The sequence below is a fragment of the Pipistrellus kuhlii genome, unplaced genomic scaffold (genome assembly GCF_014108245.1).
Source record: "Pipistrellus kuhlii isolate mPipKuh1 unplaced genomic scaffold, mPipKuh1.p scaffold_m20_p_3, whole genome shotgun sequence".
Taxonomy (NCBI): Eukaryota; Metazoa; Chordata; class Mammalia; order Chiroptera; family Vespertilionidae; genus Pipistrellus; species Pipistrellus kuhlii.
The window spans coordinates 136,431,336-136,454,266 of NW_023425529.1; the positions used below are offsets into that span (position 1 = coordinate 136,431,336).

At 40.2% G+C, this 22,931-nt stretch overlaps 1 protein-coding gene and 1 long non-coding RNA gene across 3 annotated transcripts in view; one reads left to right on the forward strand and one right to left on the reverse strand.

Moving 5' to 3' along the window:
• Nucleotides 1–2,155: 2,155 nt before the first annotated feature.
• Nucleotides 2,156–22,099, reverse strand: LOC118730307. 2 transcript variants are annotated; one of them, XR_004991426.2, is made up of 4 exons: nt 22,079–22,099; nt 4,114–4,154; nt 3,742–3,891; nt 2,156–3,313 (listed from the first exon to the last, which is right to left on the reverse strand). It is a non-coding gene; the product is annotated as an uncharacterized LOC118730307 (long non-coding RNA). The 2 variants fall into 2 exon arrangements; XR_006742970.1 differs by lacking the exon at nt 2,156–3,313 and having other exon boundaries at nt 3,497–3,891.
• Nucleotides 21,335–22,931, forward strand: part of NDFIP2 (Nedd4 family interacting protein 2) — a 49,537-nt gene continuing 47,940 nt past the window's right edge. Inside the window, exon 1 of the mRNA XM_036458176.2 lies at nt 21,335–21,693. Coding sequence (XP_036314069.1) covers nt 21,400–21,693 — 294 coding nt within the window. The 5' untranslated portion in view covers nt 21,335–21,399. The remainder of the gene's footprint in view (nt 21,694–22,931) is intronic.

Below are 22,931 nucleotides of genomic sequence, written 5' to 3' on the forward strand. Positions count from 1 at the left end.
ATATATATATATATATATATATATATATATATATATATATATATAAAAGCCTAAGTGACCAGACGACCAGATGATAAGATGGTAGCTATGATGCACACTGATTATCTGGAGGCAGATGCTCAAACAGGAGCTGCCCCCTGGTAGTCAGTGTGCTGTCACAGTGGGAGCGCTGCTCAACTCGGCCAGAAACCAGGCTCACACCTGGTGAGTGCAGTGGCAATGGCAGGAGTCTCTCTGTAAGCAGGTGGTAAGGAACAAGGGCCCTTGACTTTAAGAGCCCCAGACTGCAAGAGGGATGTCTGACTACTGGCGTAGGCCCGATCCCCCTGGCAGGTGGACATCCCCAATGGGTCTTGAACTGGAAGAGGGCGCAGGCTGGGCCCCAGTGCATGAATCTCATGTACTGGGCCTCTAGTCCTATATAATAAAAGCTAATATGCTAATGGTTATCATGCCATCATACCATAACAACCAATCAGCAGGAGGCTGCATGCACAGCGAAGCGCACAAGGGTAGCCACTCGAGGTGGCAGAAGCGGGAGGCAGGAGGCAGGGTGCCTCCTCGTGATTTCAATCACGCACTGGGCCTCTAGTATATATATAATTTAAACGTGAGATTACCTGAAAATTCCCTGTGAATCATTTTATTTCTTTTGATATCTCCCATTCACTCATGCATATACTAAAACAACACTACAGTGTAGAGCAGACTGCATGCCTCGTTTATTTGCCCCGTGTTAGCCTTTGAGTTTGACATGCGTGGTGTAGAGTATCTCATTAAGTATTATTACTAGTGTCCTTTGACTTATGTAATGAGAAATATATTTTTTAGGTTTTAAGCCCTCTTGAACTATAGAGGAGCCTTATATTTTTTTCCTCTAAATTTTTAAAAATATCGTTTCTTGACTTTAGGAAAATTGCTGTAATTTAGATTTTAGATTTGCTAAAATTAGATTACACCCAGTCTTTTTCTCCAAACCTATGACATACTCTAAAATAACAAAATTTTAGCTCTTTAACACTTCTCTCTTACATCATCTCCTGCCATTCCCACCTTCACACCTTATGTTCCAACAAAATTGGGCTGCTTAAAATTTTCTAATCCAGTTGACTCCAAGCTAGTGATAGAAATTAAGTACATATACAAAAACATATCTTCCACATGGTTTCTCCACTTTATAGGAGAATGAATGGCTAATGAGCATGCCAAAAATTTTAACAAATATTGGTAAGGGTATTTTTAACACCAAGAAAAAAAAAAAGAAAAAAAAAAAGGAGGTATGGCTGTGTAGCTTAGTTGATTAAAGCATCTTCTCAATATGCCATGGTTGAGTGTTCGATCCCTGATCATGGCACATACAAGAATCAACCAATGAATGCATAAGTGAACGGAACAACAAATAGATGTTTCTCTCTCTCTTTCTCTTCCCCTTCCTCTTTCAAATAAAAAAAATAAAAATTTCAAAACAAATAAACAGCTGAAACCGGTTTGGCTCAGTGGATAGAGCGTCGGCTATCTCTCCCTTCCTCTCTGTACAAAATCAATAAAATATATTTTTTAAAAAAGAAAAAAACGAAACATATTTAAAAAATAAATAAATAAAAACAAATTAAAAAGTGAAGAATATTTAATTATAACAGTTTTAAACATAATAACAAAACAAAGAAATATATAAATATACATACTGGAATTAAGATTTTTTAAAACCATCACTTGACATTACAGACTAATGCAAAGATTAGTGGCTTCAACTCTGCTTGCACTGACAATACTTGTCATTCCAAGAGAGGTATTGTATGTAAAGCTAAGAGTAAACAGACCCTAAGTAGAACTCCTAAGATTGCAGTTCTATATCTTAATTTTGGCAATTACTGATTATACTTGACAGAGAATATAGTTGATTTCCCATAAGAAACAAGCTCCTCCTGAACTATTTTTCCTCCCACTGGAAAGAAAATATTTTGACAGAGAAAATAGAAAGCCAGTTATATAAATGATGTCCCAAACAAAGTTATTGATTTTAGACTTCATTATAGCCTGTGTTCAAATAAATAAATAAATAAATAAATAAATAAATAAATAAATAAATAAATAAATAAATAAAAAAGAGATTTATGAGAGGAATGATTAAAATAAAATAAAAATAGGGGTTATTCCTGTCTCTTTAAAAGGTCACTAAAGAAAAAAAGAGGATGAGTCACAAACCACCTCAGCAGAGCTGAAAATTGGGGCAATTCCCCAGAACTCTGTGTGGGGATGTGGGGGTGTAGTGTGTTACTACTTAGCAAACAAGCACCTGGCAACAGCAGGGCAGTGACTCAGGGCAGTGACAGCTCCAGAGTAGGAGGAAATGGCTCAGCCACTGCTAGAGGCAGGCCTGAGAGCTGTGTCTGAATAGTCAGCACATGCCAGCCTCCATTGTCTTAGAAAGAAAAGGTCAGACTGTTTATCCTTCATTCTTCTTAAACAACATCCAGTCACTTCTGATTTTCGAATTAAAGGCAATTCTATTGTAAGCTGTGATGTTAGTCCTGATCCAAACTGTTCTAGATCTACATAAAGAGAAGTTAATAGAGTTAGATTATTTAAGAATAACAAGGGAGTGGACAGAGAAAGAGAGAGAGAGAGAGAGAGAGAGAGAGAGAGAGAGAGAGAGAGAGAGAGATTAATCTGAGGCTAATTTGACAGTTAAATAATGTGCCAAGATTTTTGTCTTCTTGTTTGGTCTTTTAGGAAAAACCTAAAAGACAAAAATAAGTCAGAAAACTACAAAATGTAAGTTCAGCCCAGTTACAAGGAAGACTCATAAACAAGAAAGAAACTAATGGAAATCATTCCAAAAGATAAATGTGTGGACCTCAATTATTATTGTGCATAATATCAAAACAAGCTGAGCAAATACCTATCATCTCTGTGAAGCACTCTGAGTTGCTTCTGAACCTAAGGAATACTATAAGCCAGAAAATTACAAGACAAAATGAAATCTGAATTTATCTTTTGGTATTGGTGAGAACTCAATAATAAGAAAGACTTATTTTGCTTGAAATCACTCTCTATCCATTAGATTGTCTAATGCCTGCTAAGACCTATTTGAGTTGTATCTGAATTTTAAAATTCATTGTTCCAAAGATTTAAACAGGGCAGTCCTGAAGCTTCTTTGAGATCTAAGAAGTCTGATCCTACCTTATTCCCGGTGATCTTCTTTGAAAGCATGTAAGTGTATTTGTTCCTCATATTTCTCCAAAGGAGGTTGCCAACCATTTTTTCTTGACTTGATCCCCAAATACTAATATCTTGGTACAGACCTAACCTCCTATAAAATATTGTGTCTCTATGTTAAGTGAATTAAAAAAAAAAAAAAGAGAGAGAGAGAGAGAGAGAGAGAGAGAGTCTGGAGGCTTTGTTGGAAATAAATAATAGAGATTTGTTCAAAGGTCTTGGAGTTTGCAAATGGGATACACAACTAGGCAAAACCTCAGATGTTTTCCAAAGAAAAAAAGATACATTCTTGAGAAGTATCAGCCCTGCATTCTTAGCCCTTGGACTGGTCCAGGATAGTTATCAGTCAGATGTCAGGAAGTCAGGATGATTCGTTCCAGGTGTTCTGGAAGATGGGTGCCAGTAAGTCTGGCCAGTCCCAGACTGGTTTGGATAATGGATATCTGATTAGATGTATATGTGAATATTTCAGAGGGTAATCACTGAGTACATGAGTCCTTCAGGGGATAATTAGAAAGTTACCTATAGGTCCAGATGTAAATCCAGGCATTGACACAGGACTGGAAAGTTCAAGAAAGCTGAAGTTCCCAGGCTAGTTAAACAAGGTTGAAGTCTTTCCAAATGCCTCAAACTTAATATGTGGATTATTTTAGCAGATCAGTGAAAACGACTCTATTTAAAAAAAATATATTTATTGATTTTTTTCAGAGAGGAAGGGAGAAGGATGGAGAACTAGAAACACCGATGAGAGAGAAACATCCGTCAGCTGCTTTCCTGCACTCTTCCCACAGGGGGTGTACCTGCAACCAATGCCCATGCCCTTGACTGGAATAGAACCTGAGACCCCCCAGTCCGCAGGTTGAAACTATCCACTAAGCCAAACTGGTTCAGCACGACTCCATTTTATATGTTACATATCTTCACTTTTTCCCCACCTAAAAAATAAGAACAAAAACAGAATGAAATGACAAAGAAGAGCTTTTAAAAATCAACAGTATGGCCCTGTCAGTGCCTGAGAATTGACCTCTGAACCAAGAGGTCACAGTTTGATTCCTGGTCAGGGAACATGCCTCGGTTGTGGGCTCGATCCCCAGTGGGCAGTTGATTGATTAATAATTCTCATCATTGATGTTTCTATGTCTCTCTCCCTCCTCTTTCCTCTCTGAAATTAATTTAAAAAAAATATATATATATATATATTTTAAAAAACAACATGTTAGATAAAAAGAGATGAAAAATTCTCAGAAAATAAAAGGACAAAGAAAAAGACAAGTAAAGAAAATGTAATATAGATTCTAGGGATTAATGTAGGAGAGCATTTGAAGAAAGAGGAGTTGCAGAAAAAGAGAACAATAAAATTTCCTGGAACTGAAGCCACGAGTCTTCAGATTGAAAGGACCCCGTTAAGTGTCAGCAGAATAAATGAAAAGAGATCCACACCAAGGCATATAGCCATAATATTATAGAACATGAAGGATAAAAGAATACTGAAAGTGTCTTTCAAATCAGTTCACATGCAGGGAATAGAAACTGCATGACATCCAACTGGATAGAAGCAATTTAGCATCCTAGAAGAAAAGGAAGCCATTCTTCAAATATGTTTGAGACAATGATTTTCTATTATTTTTTCCCTTTTTATTGAATTTACTGGGGTGACACTAGTTAATGAAATTATACAGTTTTTGGTATACAAGTTTGGTACACATCATCTGTACACTATTTTGTATGTTTACCACCCCAACTCAAGTCTCCTTTCACCACCATTTATCCCCCTGTTTCCAAATTCCCTTCTCCACCTCCCACCCCAGACAATGATTTCTCTTAGATGAATTAATATTTAAGTATGAGGGTAAAGAAAAACATTTGAAGACAAATGATAATTCAAATGTATAACTTTTGTAGGAAACTACTGAAGAATTTACTGCAACAGATAAGAGAGTACTTCTGATGGCAAACTTCAGAGACTATAGAAAGGAAGTGATTTGACCTAGGTAGGAGGCAAAGGAAAGTCCCAGAGTAATAGTGAAAGAACACCCTAAGTGATAGCTATGCAACAAATCCACAATCAATCAATCAAGATTTAAGTAGAAGTTGGGGGCATCCTCTGAGGGAAAACAAAATAGAATTGGTAAATTATCTGATATGCTTGAGCACTGAAAAATACTGGTATTTAAGAGATATGATGAAACATGTATAAAACTTTTTATGAGAAATAAAATGAGGCTGTTATTAATGTTAAGAAATGACAAAATGTGACAATTATTAATTCTAGGAAAATAGTGTTTTACAGGAAAGAATGTAACTTTGAAGTGTCAGCATTTACACAGACATGCAAACGGAACTCTGAATACCAATTTAACCAAAAATCCTATATAATAAAAGCCTAATATGCAAATTGTCCTCTGGACCAGGAATTCAACCAGAGGGCAGGGCTGATTGGCCATCCACCCACAGCCCCTCCTCCTGGTTGGCCCTGCCCCTCCCCCAGGTCAGCCCTGCCCTGTTGGTGGTGGCAGGCAGCCAGGGGAAGGGAGGCCCTGGCTGGCAGCCAGAAGGTGCTAGGGACCTTACCTTGCAAGAATTTTGTACACTAGGTGTCAAGTTGCATTAAAACTATCTTGGGAGAGTGACAGATATAAGGAAAGTGGGATTGGTAGTAGAAGAAATATAAATCTTAATTTACCATTATGGGACATGCTATCTAATAAAAGAGTAATATGCAAACTGACTGGCACTCACACACACAAGATGGCTGCCCCCATGTGATCAAAGATGGCTGCCCCCATGTGGACACAAGATGGCCACCACAAGATGGCCAGCAGGGAAAGGCAGCTGAGGGGAACCCAAGCCTCCAGGGGAGGGCAGTTAAGGATGACCAGGCCTGCAGGAAGGGCAGTTAAGGGTGACCAGGCCTTCAGGGGAGGGCAGTTAGGGTCAATCAGGCTGGCAGGGGAGTGGTTAGGGGGTGATCAGGCTGGCAGACAAAATCAATTAGGGGCAATCAGGAAGACAGGCAGGGGAGCAGTTGGGAGCCAGCAGTCTTCCTGGATTGTAAGAGGGATGTCCAACTACCCGTTTAGGCCCCAGCCTAGGTATCGGGCCTAAATGGGCAGTTGGACATCCCTCAAGGGGTTCCAGAATAGAGAGGGTACAAGCTGGGCTGAGGAACACCCCCTCTGCCCCTGTGCACAAATTTCGTGCATGTGCCTCTAGTCTACCTAATAAAAGAGTAACATGCTAATTGATCATACCTTTGTTATGCCCATCAGCCAATCAGGAGTTATTATGCAAATTAACCCAATCAAGATGGTGGATTAATTTACATATGTGGGCACAGAGCGGCTGGGGACAGGGTTGGATGCTCTGGGCCTCTGAGCAATGTAGGAAGGCAGAAGGGTGGCTCCAGGCAGATTGGAAAGGCGTGTCCAGCCAGATCAAAGGCAGTGCTAGCAGCCAGGGAAAGGAAGGCCCATTCTGGCACAATTCTTCATGCATTGGCCTTCTAGTTGGTTAATAACATTATATAAATTTTAGGTGTACAATATTATAATTGAATATATCTATATACTCTTGCATGCTCACCACCCAATACAACCACTTTCTGTTTGTGACCTTGAGTAAGTAGCAACACTTCTGAGCTCAGTTTCTTTATGTGAAAAATGGAGTATATACAATACTTACTTCATAAAGTTTTAATGAGGATTAAATAACATAAAATTTAGAAAGTATTTCATAAATTGGCACATAGTAAGCACTCAGTAACTTTTACTTTTACTGCTAATCCAATAAATTTCTTGTTTGATGTCCCAGCAAGAAGCAAAAGAAAGTACAAAGGGTTCATGCAAGCATGCTGTTCCTTTCTCCAGGAGTCTTTCTAAATTCCATGTCTGGCTGCAATGGAGTTTGTGAAAAACAGACTTTTAATTGGTCATATTGCTACCTGAAATAAAATAAAACTTTTGTTATTAAGTAAGAATAAGAGAATCCTGGGTGAAAAGAGCAAAGGGATTACATAATAAGTAAATTAACTAATTAATTTTAAAAATCAAGTTAATGTCCCTACTCAGAGGCAAAAAATAATAAAAATAAAGAGAACCAATATTAGTTTGACAGCTAGCTAGCCTCTTTTATAACTGTAAATTAGGACCCTAACATTGCCATTATAATGAAGGTTTTAATTGATCTAAGCACTATGCCAAAATTATTGTTGTCTTTGTTTTTGCCCTGTGTTAAGGATTTGTTTCGGCCAGTGGAATACAAGGTTTCTTGAAATTTGTATGAGGATAATTCATTTTAAGGCACAAAATTAAGATTTTGAGTTCTGAAAGTAAAACCGGTTGCCAGTCATTTTTATTTTGCATTTTCTTCTGCCTTCAGGACAAATACAAATACATACAAATACATACATTGTATCATTCTATATTATTCATGGATCACAGAATATTTTTAAATTGGCATATAAGAGATAAAGTCAGACTGTATATAAGGATCAACTATTTTCTTGACCCAGTCTTTTAACAATGGCATCATAGCCCGGGCCAGGTAACTCAGTTGATGAGTTGCAGATTCAATCAGGACACATACAAGAATCAACCGAGGAATGCATAGGTAAGTTCAACAGCAATCTGATGTGTTTTTTTTCTCTCTCTCTCTCTCAAATAAATAAAAATAATTTTAAAATGGCATCACTAATAATTAGCTTAGAAAAGAACATGATCTTGTAATTGACATACTTTTCCAGTGAAAATGTTCTAAGAATTAAAGTGTGATATGGCCTAAGATATAAAAAATGTACCTTTTTAAATATAAATTATTACCTTTTATATAAAAGAGATATAATTTAAGTAATGAAGAGATTTTTTGAGGAGAACAATTACAATTTTCCTAGGAGAATTAAAGCTTAATAATCAACATAGAGATACCCCTGGCTTAAAAGAATCTACCATGGTCAAGGCAGAGGACCAACCATCGTGGTTTGGGTGGGACAGTCCCAGTGTTAGCACCGAAAAATCCCAAATCCTGGGAAATCTTCAGTTCTGGCCAAACAGGGACAGTTGTTCACCATATTTTTAGTTAATAATATTATCATTAGGTAAATCATTAGCTAAAAATATGGTTTAGGGTAATGTAAAAGAAACAATTAAGATTTTTCAGAACTGGATAACAAAAACTAATGTATGACTCACTCCTAGGAAATATTGAAACTGAGTCAGATGAAGGGGGATGTTTCTAGAAATGGGGTAGAAGAAGATATAGGAAAGAAGCAGCTAAGGAGTTACATGCTAATCAATCTTGTTTGTATTATAGTTTTTGCCATGTATCAGTATGTATTCACAGCCCTGTTTGTTGCTGACAGTAAGTCTTGCTTACAAATTAATATTTATAAATGAAGAGCATTTTCATAGTAAACTTCAACCTTAAGTTTAAGTATTAGGTCATAAGCCACATATCTAAGTACCTCATGTAAGTGGAATCATATAGTATTTGTCTTTTTTTTTTTTTTTGCGACTGGCTTATTTCACTTAACACATTGTCCTCAATGTCCATACATGTTGTAGCCAATGTCAGAATCCCCCCCCCCCCTTTTTAAGGCATATAATATTCCACTGTATTTATTCTGCTTATCTATTCCTCTTTCCATGGACACTTGAGTTGCTTCCATGTTTGAGCTATTTGGAATAATGCTGCCTGAACATTGGTGTACTGGTCTTTTTGAGATCCTGCTTTCAATTCTTTTGAGTATGTACCCAGAAATGGAATTGCTGAATCATATGGTAGTTCTATTTTTAATTTTTTGAAGAACCATCATACTGCTTTCCACAGTGGCTGTATAACTTTACATGCCCATCAAAGGTGCAAAAGGGTTCCAATTTTTTTATATCCTCACCAACACTTATTTCCTGATTTTGGATAGAAGCCACCTTAATGGGTGTGAGGTAGTAGCTTGTTTATATTATTAGGATTATTTGGCCTGCTTTGAATAGTTTGATAACCTAAGTACTTTTGTTTTTATTGATTATTTTTAATCTAATTATAAAGCTTTGTTTTGTTGTTAGCAATTAATAGATAAAACATACTGCTCTCATTTTCTGAATATTGATCTTTAACATTTCTGACACAAAATAATCAGTGACCTTGAATTGATGACAATATCTCATGTGCTTTCCAACCTTGAAATTTGATGTAAAAGTCAGAAAAACAAACTGGTTTCTTTTGTTTGTTTAAGGATTATATATTTGATAATGAGAATTACTGATAGGTAGATTTTTTTTTTTAGCTATGATAATGGATATTGTGATTTTATTTTAAAAAGTTTTATCTTTTATAGATACCTACTAAAATGTTTAAAGACAAAATAATATTTATGTCTAAGATTTGCTTCAGACTAATTCAGTGGAGGGTAGGGGATAAGAGCAGGTAGGTTATAGATGAAAAAAATATTGGTTATCAATTTATAACTGTTGAAACTTGGGTGATAGACTCAGGCAGGTTTATTATATTAGTCTCTATTTCTGAGCAAATTGTGATTTTTTTTCCTTATAAAAAGTTTTTAAAGCTGCGATTAATCTATTAAATTATTATTTAAAAAGATAACATTGCTCTGACTATTGTGGCTCAATCGGTTGAGCATCATTCTGTGCACTGAAAGGTCTTCAGTTCTATTCCTGTTCAGGGCACATACCCAGATTTTGGATTTGACCCCTGGTCGGGTGCATACAGGAGGCAACAAATAGATGTTTCTCTCTCACATCAGTTTCCCCCCCTTTCTCTCCCTCTCTTTTCCTGTTTCTCCCAAATCAATAAAAATATTTTTAAAATAAAAAATAACATCTGTTAAGTATGGTGAGAGGAGCTTTTTAGTTAATTCAGAAAAGAAAAATTTGAAATGAAATGTGTATATCACACTCACATATTACTTTTCTTTTCTTTTTTTTTTAAATAAATCTTTATTGTTCATATTATTACAAGGGTTCCTCATTTCTTCCCCCCTCCACCAGGTTCCCACCCCACCTTCCGCCCCCTCCCCACTCCCCATTGTCCTCATCCATAGGTGCACGGTTTATCACATATTACTTTTCTTGCATTTGATCCTTTCATAGATGATTGACTTCAAGTAATATTAAATTTATATGATATTTTTAAAAATTACCAAACTATTAAATATTACGTAATTAGTTAAATGAAATTGAAGAAAAAGCGCATTGCTCTTGAATTGATGCATAAAGTGAGTATGCCATTTTATGCCTACAGACCATGATACAGCTCTATCCAATAGAACTTTCTGCAGTGATGGAAACATTCTATCTCTGCTCTGTACAATAAGGTAGCGACTAGCCACATATGGCTATTGCTCTAGCTTTATGAGCAAGTGCTTAGTGCGACTGGGGAATGGAAGTACCATTTTGTTGATTTTCATTTATATTTTTAAACACTGTCCATTAGAAGATCTGACAAGTTATGTTTTTCAGTGAAGATATATATCTCTGAGAAGTGAAAAACAAAATCACAGATAATCCATAAATTAAAATTTTGAATTAGAAGTCATACTACTTGACCTGATATACATTATAGATGTTAAATGTTAAACTGAGGTAGCATCTACACTAATAAAAGAGAAATATGCAATAATATTTTATATTAGAGATCATCTAAATCTAGATTTTATAAAAGTTCATTAAAAATTCTCCTGAGAAATTTGGTTATTTATATTCCCAGATGCTCACCCTGAGAATTACATTGGTTTTAGTTGAGTCTGAAGAAATTTTTGCTTCCAATAAGTTATTAAGCCCATATTCCTTAAAAACATAATTTTTATTTGTCAGATACATAAAATTAAACTTCATTTTTTTTTCTTGAAGAGAAAAATCATTGGTACTCCATAAAATTGAACTCTTTAAAATGGCATTGTATGCGGTACCATTTCACACCTGTCAGAACAGCCAACATCAACAAATCAACAAACAACAAGTGTTGGTGAGATTGCGGAGAAAAAGGAACCCTCGTGCACTGCTGGTGGGAATGCAGACTGGTGCAACCACTGTGGAGAACAGTGTGGAGTTTCCTCAAAAAACTGAAAATGGAACTCCCATTTGACCCAATAATCCCCTAGGAATATATCCCAAGAAACTAGAAACACCAATCAGAAAGGATATATGCACCCCTATGTTCATAGCAGCACAATCTACAATAGCCAGAATTTGGAAACAGCCTAAGTGTCCGTCAGCCGATGATTGGATCCAAAAACTATGGTACATCTACACAATGGAATACTATGCTGCCATAAAAAAGAAGGAATTCTCATCATTTGCAGCAACCTGGATGGAATTGGAGAACATCATGCTGAATGAAATAAGCCAGTCAATGAAAGAGAAACACCACATGACCTCACTCATTTATGGATAGTAAAGAACATTATAAACTGATGAACCAAAAGATAGATATAGAGACAGTAAAGCAACAAGCAGACTGTCAACTTACAGTAGGTAGGGTAGGGAGATCTGGGGGAGATAATAGATCAACCGAAGGACTTGTATACATGCATATAAGTACAACCAATGGACATAAAACTCTGGGGAGGGAGGGTATGTATGGGGAGGGAGGGGGGGCAATGTTAAAATATGCACACAGATAATAATTTAATAAAAAAATGTAAAAAAAATAAATAAAATAAAATGGCATTGTAAACTCTCTAATGTTATTATTTAAGGCTAGAGGCCTAGTGCATGAAATTCATGCATGGGGGGGGGTGTTCCTCAGCCTGCACCCTCTCCAATCTCGGACCTCTTGGGGGACATCCCTCTCACAATCCGGGACTTCTGACTCCTAACTACTCACCTGTCTGCCTGCCTGCCTGATTGCCTCTAACTGTTTCTGCCTGCCAGCCTGATCGCCCCCTAATTGCTCCCCTGCTGGCCGGATTGATGCCTAATTGCTCCCCTGCTAGCTCGATAGGCCCCAAATATCCTCCCCTGTAGGCCTGGTCAATCCCAACTGCTCTCCCCTGCTGGCCTGGTTGCCTCCAACTGCCCTCCCCTTCTGGACTGATTTCGCTCACAGCTGCCCTTCCCTGATGGCCTGATGGCACCCAATGCCCTCCACTGCCAGCTTGATGGTCCTCAACTGCCCTTCCCTGCTGGCTTAGTCACCCCCAACTGTCCTACCCTGCTGGTTTGGTTGCCCTCAACTGTCCTCCCCTGCTGGCTTGATTGCCCACAACTGCCCTCTCCTGGTGGCCATATTGTGGTGGCCATCTTGTGATGACATCATGCGTGATACCACTTAGGCTTTTATTAAATAAGATTAGGTCATACTGACGTAGGGTGGGGCCCTAATCTGATATGACTAGTGACCTTTTATTTGTTATTAATTTTTTAAAATATATTTTTATTGACTTCAGAGAGGAAGGGAGAGTGAGAAAGTGAGAAATATCAATGATGAGAGAAAAGTCATTGATCTGCTGCCTCCATCATGCCCCCTACTGAGGATTGAGTGCGAAACCTGGGCATGTGCCCTAACCTGAATCAAATCAGGACCCTTTAGTCCACAGGTCAATCCTCTATCCATTGAGCCAAACTAGCTAGGGCATTAGTGATTTTTAGAAATGGAAAATTTGGAACAGACATGCACACAGAAAGATGCCATGTGAAAATGAAGGCAGAGATAGGGTAATCCTTCTAAAGCCAAGGAATGCCAAAGATTTCCAGAAAACCATCAGAAGCTAGGGAAGAGGCATGGAACAGATTCTTCCTTACATCCCTCCAAAGGAACCCACCCTTGTCTCTGACTTCTAGCCTCATTCCTGTTGCTCATGCCACTCAGTTTGTGGGTCTTTTTACAGCAGCCCTGAGAAACTAATACAAAAGTCCCAAACTACAGAGAACTCAAATGTCCATCAGATTTTAAAAGTATGGTATATTTACACAAAGGAGTATGTTAATACAAGAAATGTCCAAACCTGTAGAGAATTTTTGTAAGTTTGTTTGAGCCACTCTGACTACATATGCCAGAGAGCAAGATCTTAAATGCTCCAGAGAACAGTTTGCAGCTTCTTTTATGCATTTGAAATTAAGGAGAGAAGATTGATGGAGGTAGGGGAAAACAAATCAAGGAATGGATTATATATAGCCTTACAACTACTACATACCAACAAAAATGAAATAACTACAGCTACACTCAACAACACCAATACATCTTACAAACATAAAGTTAAACCAAAGAATCATACTCAAAAGTATACATGTAATATAATTCCATGTATACCAAGTCAAAACTGTAAATTAGTCAAAAATAATTCATGGCCCTGGCCAGGGTGGCTCAGTTGGTTGGAATGCCATCCCATACACCAAAAGGTTTCAGGTTTAATTCTCAGGCCGGGCACATACCCAGGTTGTGGGTTTTATCCCTGGTCAGGGCTCACACGGCAGGCAACTGATGGATGTTTCTATTTCTCTTTGTCTCTTTCTCCCTTCCCTGGTCATCTGAGTAGTCATTCTTCAGGCATATAGCTTCTTAAGTTAAAGATTGATCTTTACCTTAAGCAAGCCCTGCCCATTTTTTTTTCTGTGCATTTAGGTTAACACTTCTTTTGATATGCTCTTTTTCAGACCTCTCAGAAGCAAAACCACCTAATTTAACACCTGTGAAAGAACTGAAACTACCCTTAAGAGAGCACATAATCTTGTTAACTATCTTATAATCCAAACTCCATCTTGCTTTCCCCTTATCTTCATGTAATCTTTCTTTTGTTGTTATTTAATTCAAAATGCATTTAAAAAGCTACAAACTGCCATTCTGAGAAACATTTTCTTAGTCTGTTGAAGTCTTGCTCTCTGAGCCTATCCATTGTTTGACTCAAATAAATTTTTATAAAAATTCTCTACAGGTTTGTCAGATGTTCCTATCTTAACACTGCTTATTGGACATTGATCTTATTACTACAGGGTTCTTTGTGACTAAGCTGGAAAGAATTTCATCTTAGCCCTGGCTGGGTGACTCAGTTGGTTGGAGCAACGAACTGTATACCAAAAAGATTGCAGGTTCAATTCTGGTTGAGGCAAGTAGGAGAGGCAACTGATTGGGTGTTTTTCCTCTTAAATCTCTCTCTCTCTCTCTCTCTCTCTCTCTCTCTCTCTCTCTCTCTCTCTCTCTCTCTCCTTCTCTCTCTGCCTCTCTTTTTCTCTCCTTCTCTCTTTAAAAAAAAAAAAAGTCAATAAAAACATGCAGGCCCCCCTGACTTTGTCAAGTTTAGTATGTAGCCCCCTTTTCTATTCACAACTTTCAAGAGAGCACATAATCTTGTTAACTATCCTGTAATCCAATCCCCTTCCTTTTTTCTTCCACTTTAATGTAATCTTCCTTACTTCCCTCCTTAATTTCAAACAAATAAAAGAAACTGCAAAACTGTTCTCTGATTTACTTGAGATCTTATTTCCAGCCAAATATCATTATTTTGAGTCAAGTAAACTCCTAAATTCTTTACAGTTTTGGACATTTCTTTTAAAAAAATATTTTATTTATTTTTTATAGAGGGGAAGGGAGAGAGATAGAGAGCTAGAAACATCGATGAGAGAGAAACATCGATCAGCTGCCTCCTGCACACACCCCTCTGGGGATGTGCCCACAACCAAAGTACATGCCCTTGACCGAAATCAAACCTGGGACCTTTCAGTCCGCAGGTTGATGCTCTATCCACTGAGCCAAACCGGCCTCGGCAAGTTTTGGACATTTCTTACAGCAACAATAAACATAACAAATTAGGCCTGATTCCTTTTATGGAGGAAAAGATAGCAAATGGACATTAACATGTTAAGAAAACCTTGTCAGTGTAGGAGATATATTTTTCTCCCAGTATTTTATACACAGCCACACCCACATACACATGTGTTCGTTTCCTGACCTGATGATCATACACTAGTTAGTCAAGAGAAACCTGTTCTAATAGGCAGTACACTCAGTGCCAGTCCTGCCCTTTTGTGACAGAAAAAAGGAAACATAACACCACATAATGTTCTGCTTTAGAATGGTCACAGGGCCTGCCTGCCCTCTCTATTTCCCCAACAAGCATGCATCTCATAAACTCAAAGGGACCCCACATGATATACAACCTGGAGAGCAAAGGGCAGGAACAGTTCATCTCAGGCTAATCCACTGAACCTGTCCCCAAGGATCCCTTCCCCCTGATTCTACCCACCTAGTCTCTCTCCTGTTGCTTCTTCTATGCTAGGCCCTTCCTTGTTTCACTGTCCCCAGGTTTAATAAATGTACTTTCAAATTAAAAAACAAAAACAAAAAAAATCAATGAAAATAGCCTTCTGTACTCAAGGTAAAGCAAAGCCATTTCAATAACTAATGATTAGCCTAGTTTAAAATATGTAGTCCCCAAAGCAAAATAGCTATTGATTTGCTCACATTTGTTACTCATGACCAAACAAAGGAATAATTAAAATGCAATTAAAAACGTTGTTAGGACTGAGATGTGTTTTTTTAGATTTCAAGTATTTTCTAATTGTTGCCCTGTGATGCTCCTCTATATAAACGTACATATAAAATATAAAGCCTATGCCTTGGCCAGTGTGACTCAGTGGCTAGAGCATCAGCCCATACACTAAAGGGTCTTGGTTTGATTCCCAGTCAAAGGCACATACACACCTGTGTTGCAGGTTCTATCCCCCGTTGGGGCATGTGCTAGCATGTGCAACCAACAGGTGTGTTCTCTCTCTCTCTCTCTCTTCCCTTCCACTCCCTCTAAAAATCAATGGAAAAAGTATCCTCATGTGAAGATTAATTATAAATAAAAAAATATATACAAGAAGCCCAACGCAGAAAGACTCATGCAAGAATGGGCCTTCCTTCCCCTGGCAGCTGGCACAGTCTTGGCTCAGGCTGGAGCTGTCTTTCCACCTTTCCACAATGCCCAGAGGCCCAGAGTGGCTGGGGCGGTGCAGAACACCTGAGATGTTGCCATGGCAATGATGAAGCCTCCCTCCCCCAGCCACTGGGCACTTGTGTATGCAAATTAATTAACATATTTGTTGGGTTAATTTGCATACCCACTCTGATTGGCTGGTGCGCATTGCGAAAATACAGTCAATTTGCATCTTTCCGTTTTATTAGTGTAGACACACACACACACACACTTTGAATAATTATAAAGGCAGTGTTTATTAAATGCATTTCATTTTCAAAATGTAATCAAATCTACAGACATTGTATGTATTTTTAGTTTGCAGTATTTAAATAGTATGTGATAGTTTTTTTCTGTCAGCTTGGTTAGCTATAGTCCCAATTATTCAATCCTGCACTAACAGAAGGGTTGCTATAATATGTTTTTTCTTTTATTTTCTTTTATTTTTTTCCCCATCACCATTTACCCTCCCATACCCTCTTCCACCTCTCTGCACCTCCATAATCAATACACTGTTGTCTGTAAACATGAGCTCTTTCTCTTTTTTCTCAATCTCCCCCCTTCTTCTCCCCACTCCCTTCCCCATCCCCATCCAGGGGTGAAGATATCTTGCAGGTATGATACATAATGTCACATAAGAAAATAGCAACAATGGAAGATACTGAGGGCTTTTCTGAAGATGTGAAAGAAAAGTTGTAGACATTTAACAATTTTGATAATATTAGCAATGTTCTATCACTTTCCTTCTTGGTACTTGTCTAGGTTGGATTCTCTAGGAAGCAGATGCTGATATAAAGTTATGAATTTGAGATATTTGTAGTGAAGTTAACATTTGTGAAAGTAAAAAGGTTTGGGCAGGGAAAATTGTCCCAATATACTGCAGAGCTGACAAAGCACCTGCCAGTTCAGCAGGGAGAGCTGAAGAAAAGGTTGGTCCATACAGAGGTCCAGTGTCAGGCAAAAGTAGCTAGGCCTATACCGCCACCTGTTCAGTCAATGGCCAAGTGCCACCCTGAAAATAGCATGACCTCTCTTGAAAGCTACAGGAAACCCCTACAAAAGAGCTGGAGTTCGTTGTTCATCACATCCTGGCTGCTGTACAGAGAGTGCTTTCTTGATAGGGAATCTAGGCTGCTTATCTCCATATCTACCCCAGTACTGTGTAGTATGGCACTAGTAATATTTGGAGATGAAAATTAGTCTAGAATAAGAGCTGTTAGCGAAGTGCACTAAAATTCTAAAATTCCACCTGGGTAATGTATAGTGGTACATGACCATCAATTCCTTAGGTAACTAGAACCACCAGATTAGGGATGTAAAATATTGGATGTTGCTTAAGGCCTCCAAAATGATAAGAATATTGTTACTCCCATTTCATCCCAAATAAGTTTGCTCCCAGTGGGACAACTCAGGGCCTGTGCTTGTGATGGCTTATAACAGGTCAAACTGCTTTAGTTGTGAAATGGGCAAAGTGAGCTCAGAGTGGCTCTTGGGGATGATGAGAATAGTTTATTTCATAACAATTAAGAAGGATTAAAGAAAGCCAGAAGGGCTCTTTCTGATGCACCACAAGTTTCACAGTAGTGATGGACAGAAAAACACTGGTTTTTGTGGGGGAGGATAAGGGGAGTGTATTATAGCATAGTGCTCAACATAGTGAAGGTTCTGGAGTGTCAACAATTACTAGTGATTGGGCTTTGGACAGATTTCTGAACCCTCAATGCCTCAGTTTCCTGATTTGTTAGACAAGGATTGCAATTGTACCAACATCATGGAGTTGTTATGAGGATGAAATGTTGCCACACACGCAATCTCTGACTTGGGAAGGGCTCAATACCTGTTAGCTGTTATTCTACTTCTCTTTCTCCTGCCTTTTCCTTCTCCAGTTGACTTTTGTCACTTGCTCTCCAGATTAGCAAAACATTCACTCTAACAGGATTCAACATGTCTGCTTTGGGCCACATCTGTTTTTCACCACTATGTTCTCAGCACTGTTCTGTGTGAGGAACTAGGTGTAAATAAATGGCCGCTACCCTGAGCAGCAGTTTATTTGAAAAACAAATGGACATATAAATGATTAATGAAAGTGGAAGTACACATAAAAGGAAGTTCTAAATGTACTGTTTAGACCATAAGCAATGTATTATAGGAATCCAGTTTCATTTTGCTGAAATTGTCCTGTGTGGATTTTTTTCCAAAATGATATATGCTCTTTTTTATTTTTCTTAATATATTTTTTATCAGTTGCTATTGTTTTAATCATTGAAAGATGATACCCATTTGGGGTGAAATTATGAGGATGAACTCTTGTACAGTAATACAAAGAAATGTCATATGTTTACCTTAGAATTTAAAATACATTAAGTTAGCTCAAAAGAAAGCAAGCTTAAATTTAAATATGGTATCATTATCTCTTAATATTTGTAGCTTATTAATGCTCTCAACCACCACATGTGTTAAGATGGCAAACATAGGAAGAACTGATCTGAGGAAGGCTTTGAAAAAAACTACCAGGAAGGCTTACATTTTTTTAGTTGGTGACTTCTCAATAAGTTTGTCTTTAATGTATTTTTGCTATTTTACCTAGCCAATCAGGCTCATCCACTGGCCTTCTTTATTCCAGGAATCCCCTTTGGTTACTCAATAGTTAAAAATGATAGCTGGGCCAGACCATGTAGGATCACAGTTTTCAGACTACAGAAAGCAGGTCTTCGGGTTAAAAGGTACTTTGCATTGCCCATCATACTCTTTAAAAAAAAAAAAAAAAAAAAAAAAAAAAATATATATATATATATATATATATATATATATATATATATATTATTGATTTTTCACAGAGAGGAAGAGAGAAGAGAGAGAGGGATAGTTAGAAACATCAATGAGAGAGAGACATTGATCAGCTCCCTCTTGCACACCCGCTACTGGGGATGTGCCCGCAACCAAGGTACATGCCCTTGACTGGAATCGAACCCGGGACCTTTCATTCCGCAGGCCGACACTCTATCCAGAGCCAAATCGGTTTCAGCTGCCCATCATACTCTTCTCCTCCTTGGAAAAACATGCTCTGTGCCTTGCAGGAGACACATTCACAGTGGGGGGCATTTATTGATGTTTCTGTCTCTCTCCCTTCCTCTGAAATCATCAAAATATGCTTAAAACAAATCATTAGTGAGATGAGAGATATCTTGAAAATATCTTGGTGTGGATGAAAACAATGGGTTCCATGGAAAGTAACCTCACAGGGTGATCTGATCATAAATTCTTAACTGGGCAGGTCATGTGGGGTAGTCATACCCCAAGCATATAATTTTAGTGAAAGGTTTTAAGCCAGCCCTGTCCATTGTTCTTGTGAATCTAGGTTAACACACCTGTTTAATACCCTTCAGCCCTAGCCGGTTTTGCTCAGTGGATAGAGCCTCTGCCCAGATCCCAGGTTTGATTCCAGTCAAGGGCACTTATTTGGTGGTAGGCTTATCAATGATGTGTCTGACACAGCCTTGTTTCTCTCTACCATTCCCCTTCCACTCTCTTTAAAAATCAATGGAAAAATATCCTCAGGTGAGGATTAACAACACAACAAAAAGTAATACTCTGTAAAGGGGGTATTAACACTTAAGAGAGCATATAATTTTGTTAAATATCCTATAATCTAATCCCCACCTTGCTTTCTCCAACCTTCTTTATGCCCCCTCCTTAAGGCCTGGGTGGGGCGGAGGAAGGGGGCAGCCTAGAAAGGGGTCAATGGGGGAAAAAAGAGAACATATTTTCAACAATAAAGATTTAATGTTAAAAAAACAACCCACACTATTATTTTCCAGAACATTTGAGATCTTGCTCCCCAACATATGTTGTCAAGCCTGCTCAGATAAACTCTTGTAAAAATTCTCCACAAGTCTGGACATTTCTTATGTTGACATAGACCATGTATTGTTAATGTGACACCAATAGCATCTTACAGTGTTACAAAGTGATTCCCTGCTGTTAAACTCTTGGGAACTGTTGATGTGTGACCACAAAATAATCCTATCTTATTTTAAAACTTAGAGGCTCAGAGTACAAAATTCGTGCACCGGGGGAGAGGGGTGTCCCTCAGCCCAGCCTGCACCCTCTCCAATCTGGGACATTCCTCTCATAATCCAGGACTGCTGGCTCCCAACTGCTCACTTGCCTGAATTCCTGATTGCCCCTAACCACTTCTGCCTGCCAACCTGATCACCTCCTAAACACTCCCCTGCCAGCCTGGTTGATGCCTAACTGCTCCCTTGATAGCCCAATTGCCCCTAACTGCCCTCCCCTGGCAACCTGGTCCCCCCAACTGCCCTCTCCTGCCAGCCTCATTGCCACTAACTGCTTTTCCCTGCTGGTCTGCCCTCCCCTGCAGGCCTGGTCCCCCGAAATGCCCTCCCCTGCAGGCCTGGGTCCCCTCCAATTGTCCTTTCCTGCATTCTTCATCGCTCCCAACTGCCCTTCCTTGCAGGCCTGGTCCCTCCCAACTGCCCTCCCCTGCTCGCCATCTTGTGGTGGCCATCTTATGTCCCCATGGGGGCAGCCATTTTGTGTTGGAGTGACAGTCAATTTGCATATCATTCTTTTATTAGATAGGCTTGTCTTATATTTAGGACTCCAGAGGCCTCTTTCCTTGGTGAGATATGTGAATATGGCTGAAGAATCCTTGCTAGATTCTTAAAAAATCTTTTCCTACCAAGAAAAAACAACAACAAGAATTTTTAAGATACCTCTTATCTCACTAACGATTTTTTAAGCATATTTTTATTGATTTCATAGGAAGGGAGCCAGAAACGTCCATAAACGCCCCCCACTGGGGACCCGGCTGGCAACCTGGGCAGGTGTCCTAAATGGGAATCCAACCGTGACAAGCCAATCTCACCAGTGACTTTGAATGAGGGCTTAAATAAGATATCCTGGAGCTGGACCTCCCCGCACTCTCCCAGGCAGGGTGAGCCATAAGATGAGGAAGCGCTGGTGAACGGGCGGCGCGTCCTCAGGTGTTCTAGGCACGCGCTCTCTCCCTCCCTTCTCGCCGCCAGTTTCTGCGTGGCGTGAGGGTGCACCAGTCTGCGCCAAGAGACCAATCAAGGACGGCGACACCTTCCCCCGCTCACCCCACCCGCTCCTTTTTGCCGTCGCGCACTCGGGACAGGCTGACAACCTAGACAGCGCCCGGACTTGTCTGCCTTTCCATCTCCTCCCACCCGGCCAACGCCCCCGCCGCTCGCCCGCGCGCGCGCTCCGGGTTGCCGCAGTCCCCAGCGAGCATGCGCGGCCGGCGGAGCATGCGCAGTAGCGCGCGCGGCGCCCGGGAGCCCCGCCGAGCGGCTGCTGACGCGGAGGTCGCTGCGGCTGCGGTGGCAGCGACAGGAAGTGAGGCGGCCCGACCGGGTGACCGCGACGGCAGCAGCAGCAACCGAGGCGGAAGGGCCCCTGCGGAGACGTCGTCTACGGGTTGGGCCGAGGGGGCTGAGCACCGAGGGGACCCGCCGGCTCCGAAGCCGGACCCCGAACCGAGCAGGATGGACCACCACCAGCTCGGCACTGGCCGCTACCAGGTGGTGAGTTCCTGGCTGCCGCCGCCGCCCCCGCCCGGCCTCCTGCGCCGCCGCCGCCGCCGCCGCCGCCGGGGGCCCGGGGACCGTCTCCCTCGAATGATTCCCGGAGGGGGACGTGCTGGCTTTCCCCCCTTTTCCCTTCTGGCCGCACCCGCCGCTGCTTTCCCGTCTCCTGCGGAGCCTGTCTGTGCCCTCCCCGGGGACCCTTCCCTCCGGCTGGTCTCCTAGCGCAGCCCCCGCCCCTCACCTCCACCCCGTGCACCGCGGTCCACATCCCTCCGTCTGAGCGTCTCTCTCCTCTGTGTTTTCTCGCTTCCCCGAGCATTTCCTCATTCCCCGACCCAGCCTTTCGTGCGACATTCCACCTGATTGTCTGCTGCTCACGTACCTGCCAGGAAGGTGATCGGCGGCGTCACAAGTGGAGTGGGGGCGGAGCGGGGTGGGTGGGTGGGTGGGTGGGTGGGGGAATGCCAGCCTTTCGAGGTTCGCTCGGAGGGGCACCTGGCAAACCATGGTGGGTTTGGACGCTGTGCGGCTGTGGCGGGCGGCCGTGATGCGGGTCTGGTCTCCGAGCTCCAGTTCACCTTGTCATTTTGTCCTTTTTCCATATTGTTAGTACTGAAAGTGACTGTCTTCTTTTTTCTATCCCCCTATTATGTATGTATGTTCGTGTGTACGTGTGTGTGTGTGTATGTATGCATGTAATGTATGTGTGTATGTAATGTATGTATGTTTGCGGGTGGGGAAACGGAGTTTTACTAGAAAAGTGCTAATCTTGTTAGGAAAAAAAAAAAATCTTTCATGAAGTACACGGTTTTCCAGTTGAACCTTATGAACCTTTGTGTGTTGAAATGAGTGTTCCGTTTTCGGTGTCATGTTGTCTCATGTAGTTTTCCCTTTGGTATTCTGGTAGTGTCATTGGAGATTCTTATTGTAAACCCTGTTAAAAAAAAAAAAATGGACCTAGCAATAGTTGACTAGTTTGTTGCAGCTACGTAGCGTGTTATTCTGTAAACTTTGAGGTAGTTATTTCGTTAAGCCTATTTTACTGAGAATGGAGAAAAACATTAATACGCTTATGGCACAATTAAATGGCGCTCTGTGACATTTTACAAATGTATATATGTTAGTGGAGATTTCACCTTTCAAATCTACTTGCACATGTGAGAGTTAGTTGTGAACTAAGAATTTCAATTAAGTGCATTTTGAGAAATAGGAAGGCTCCTGAAAGGTGAATCTTC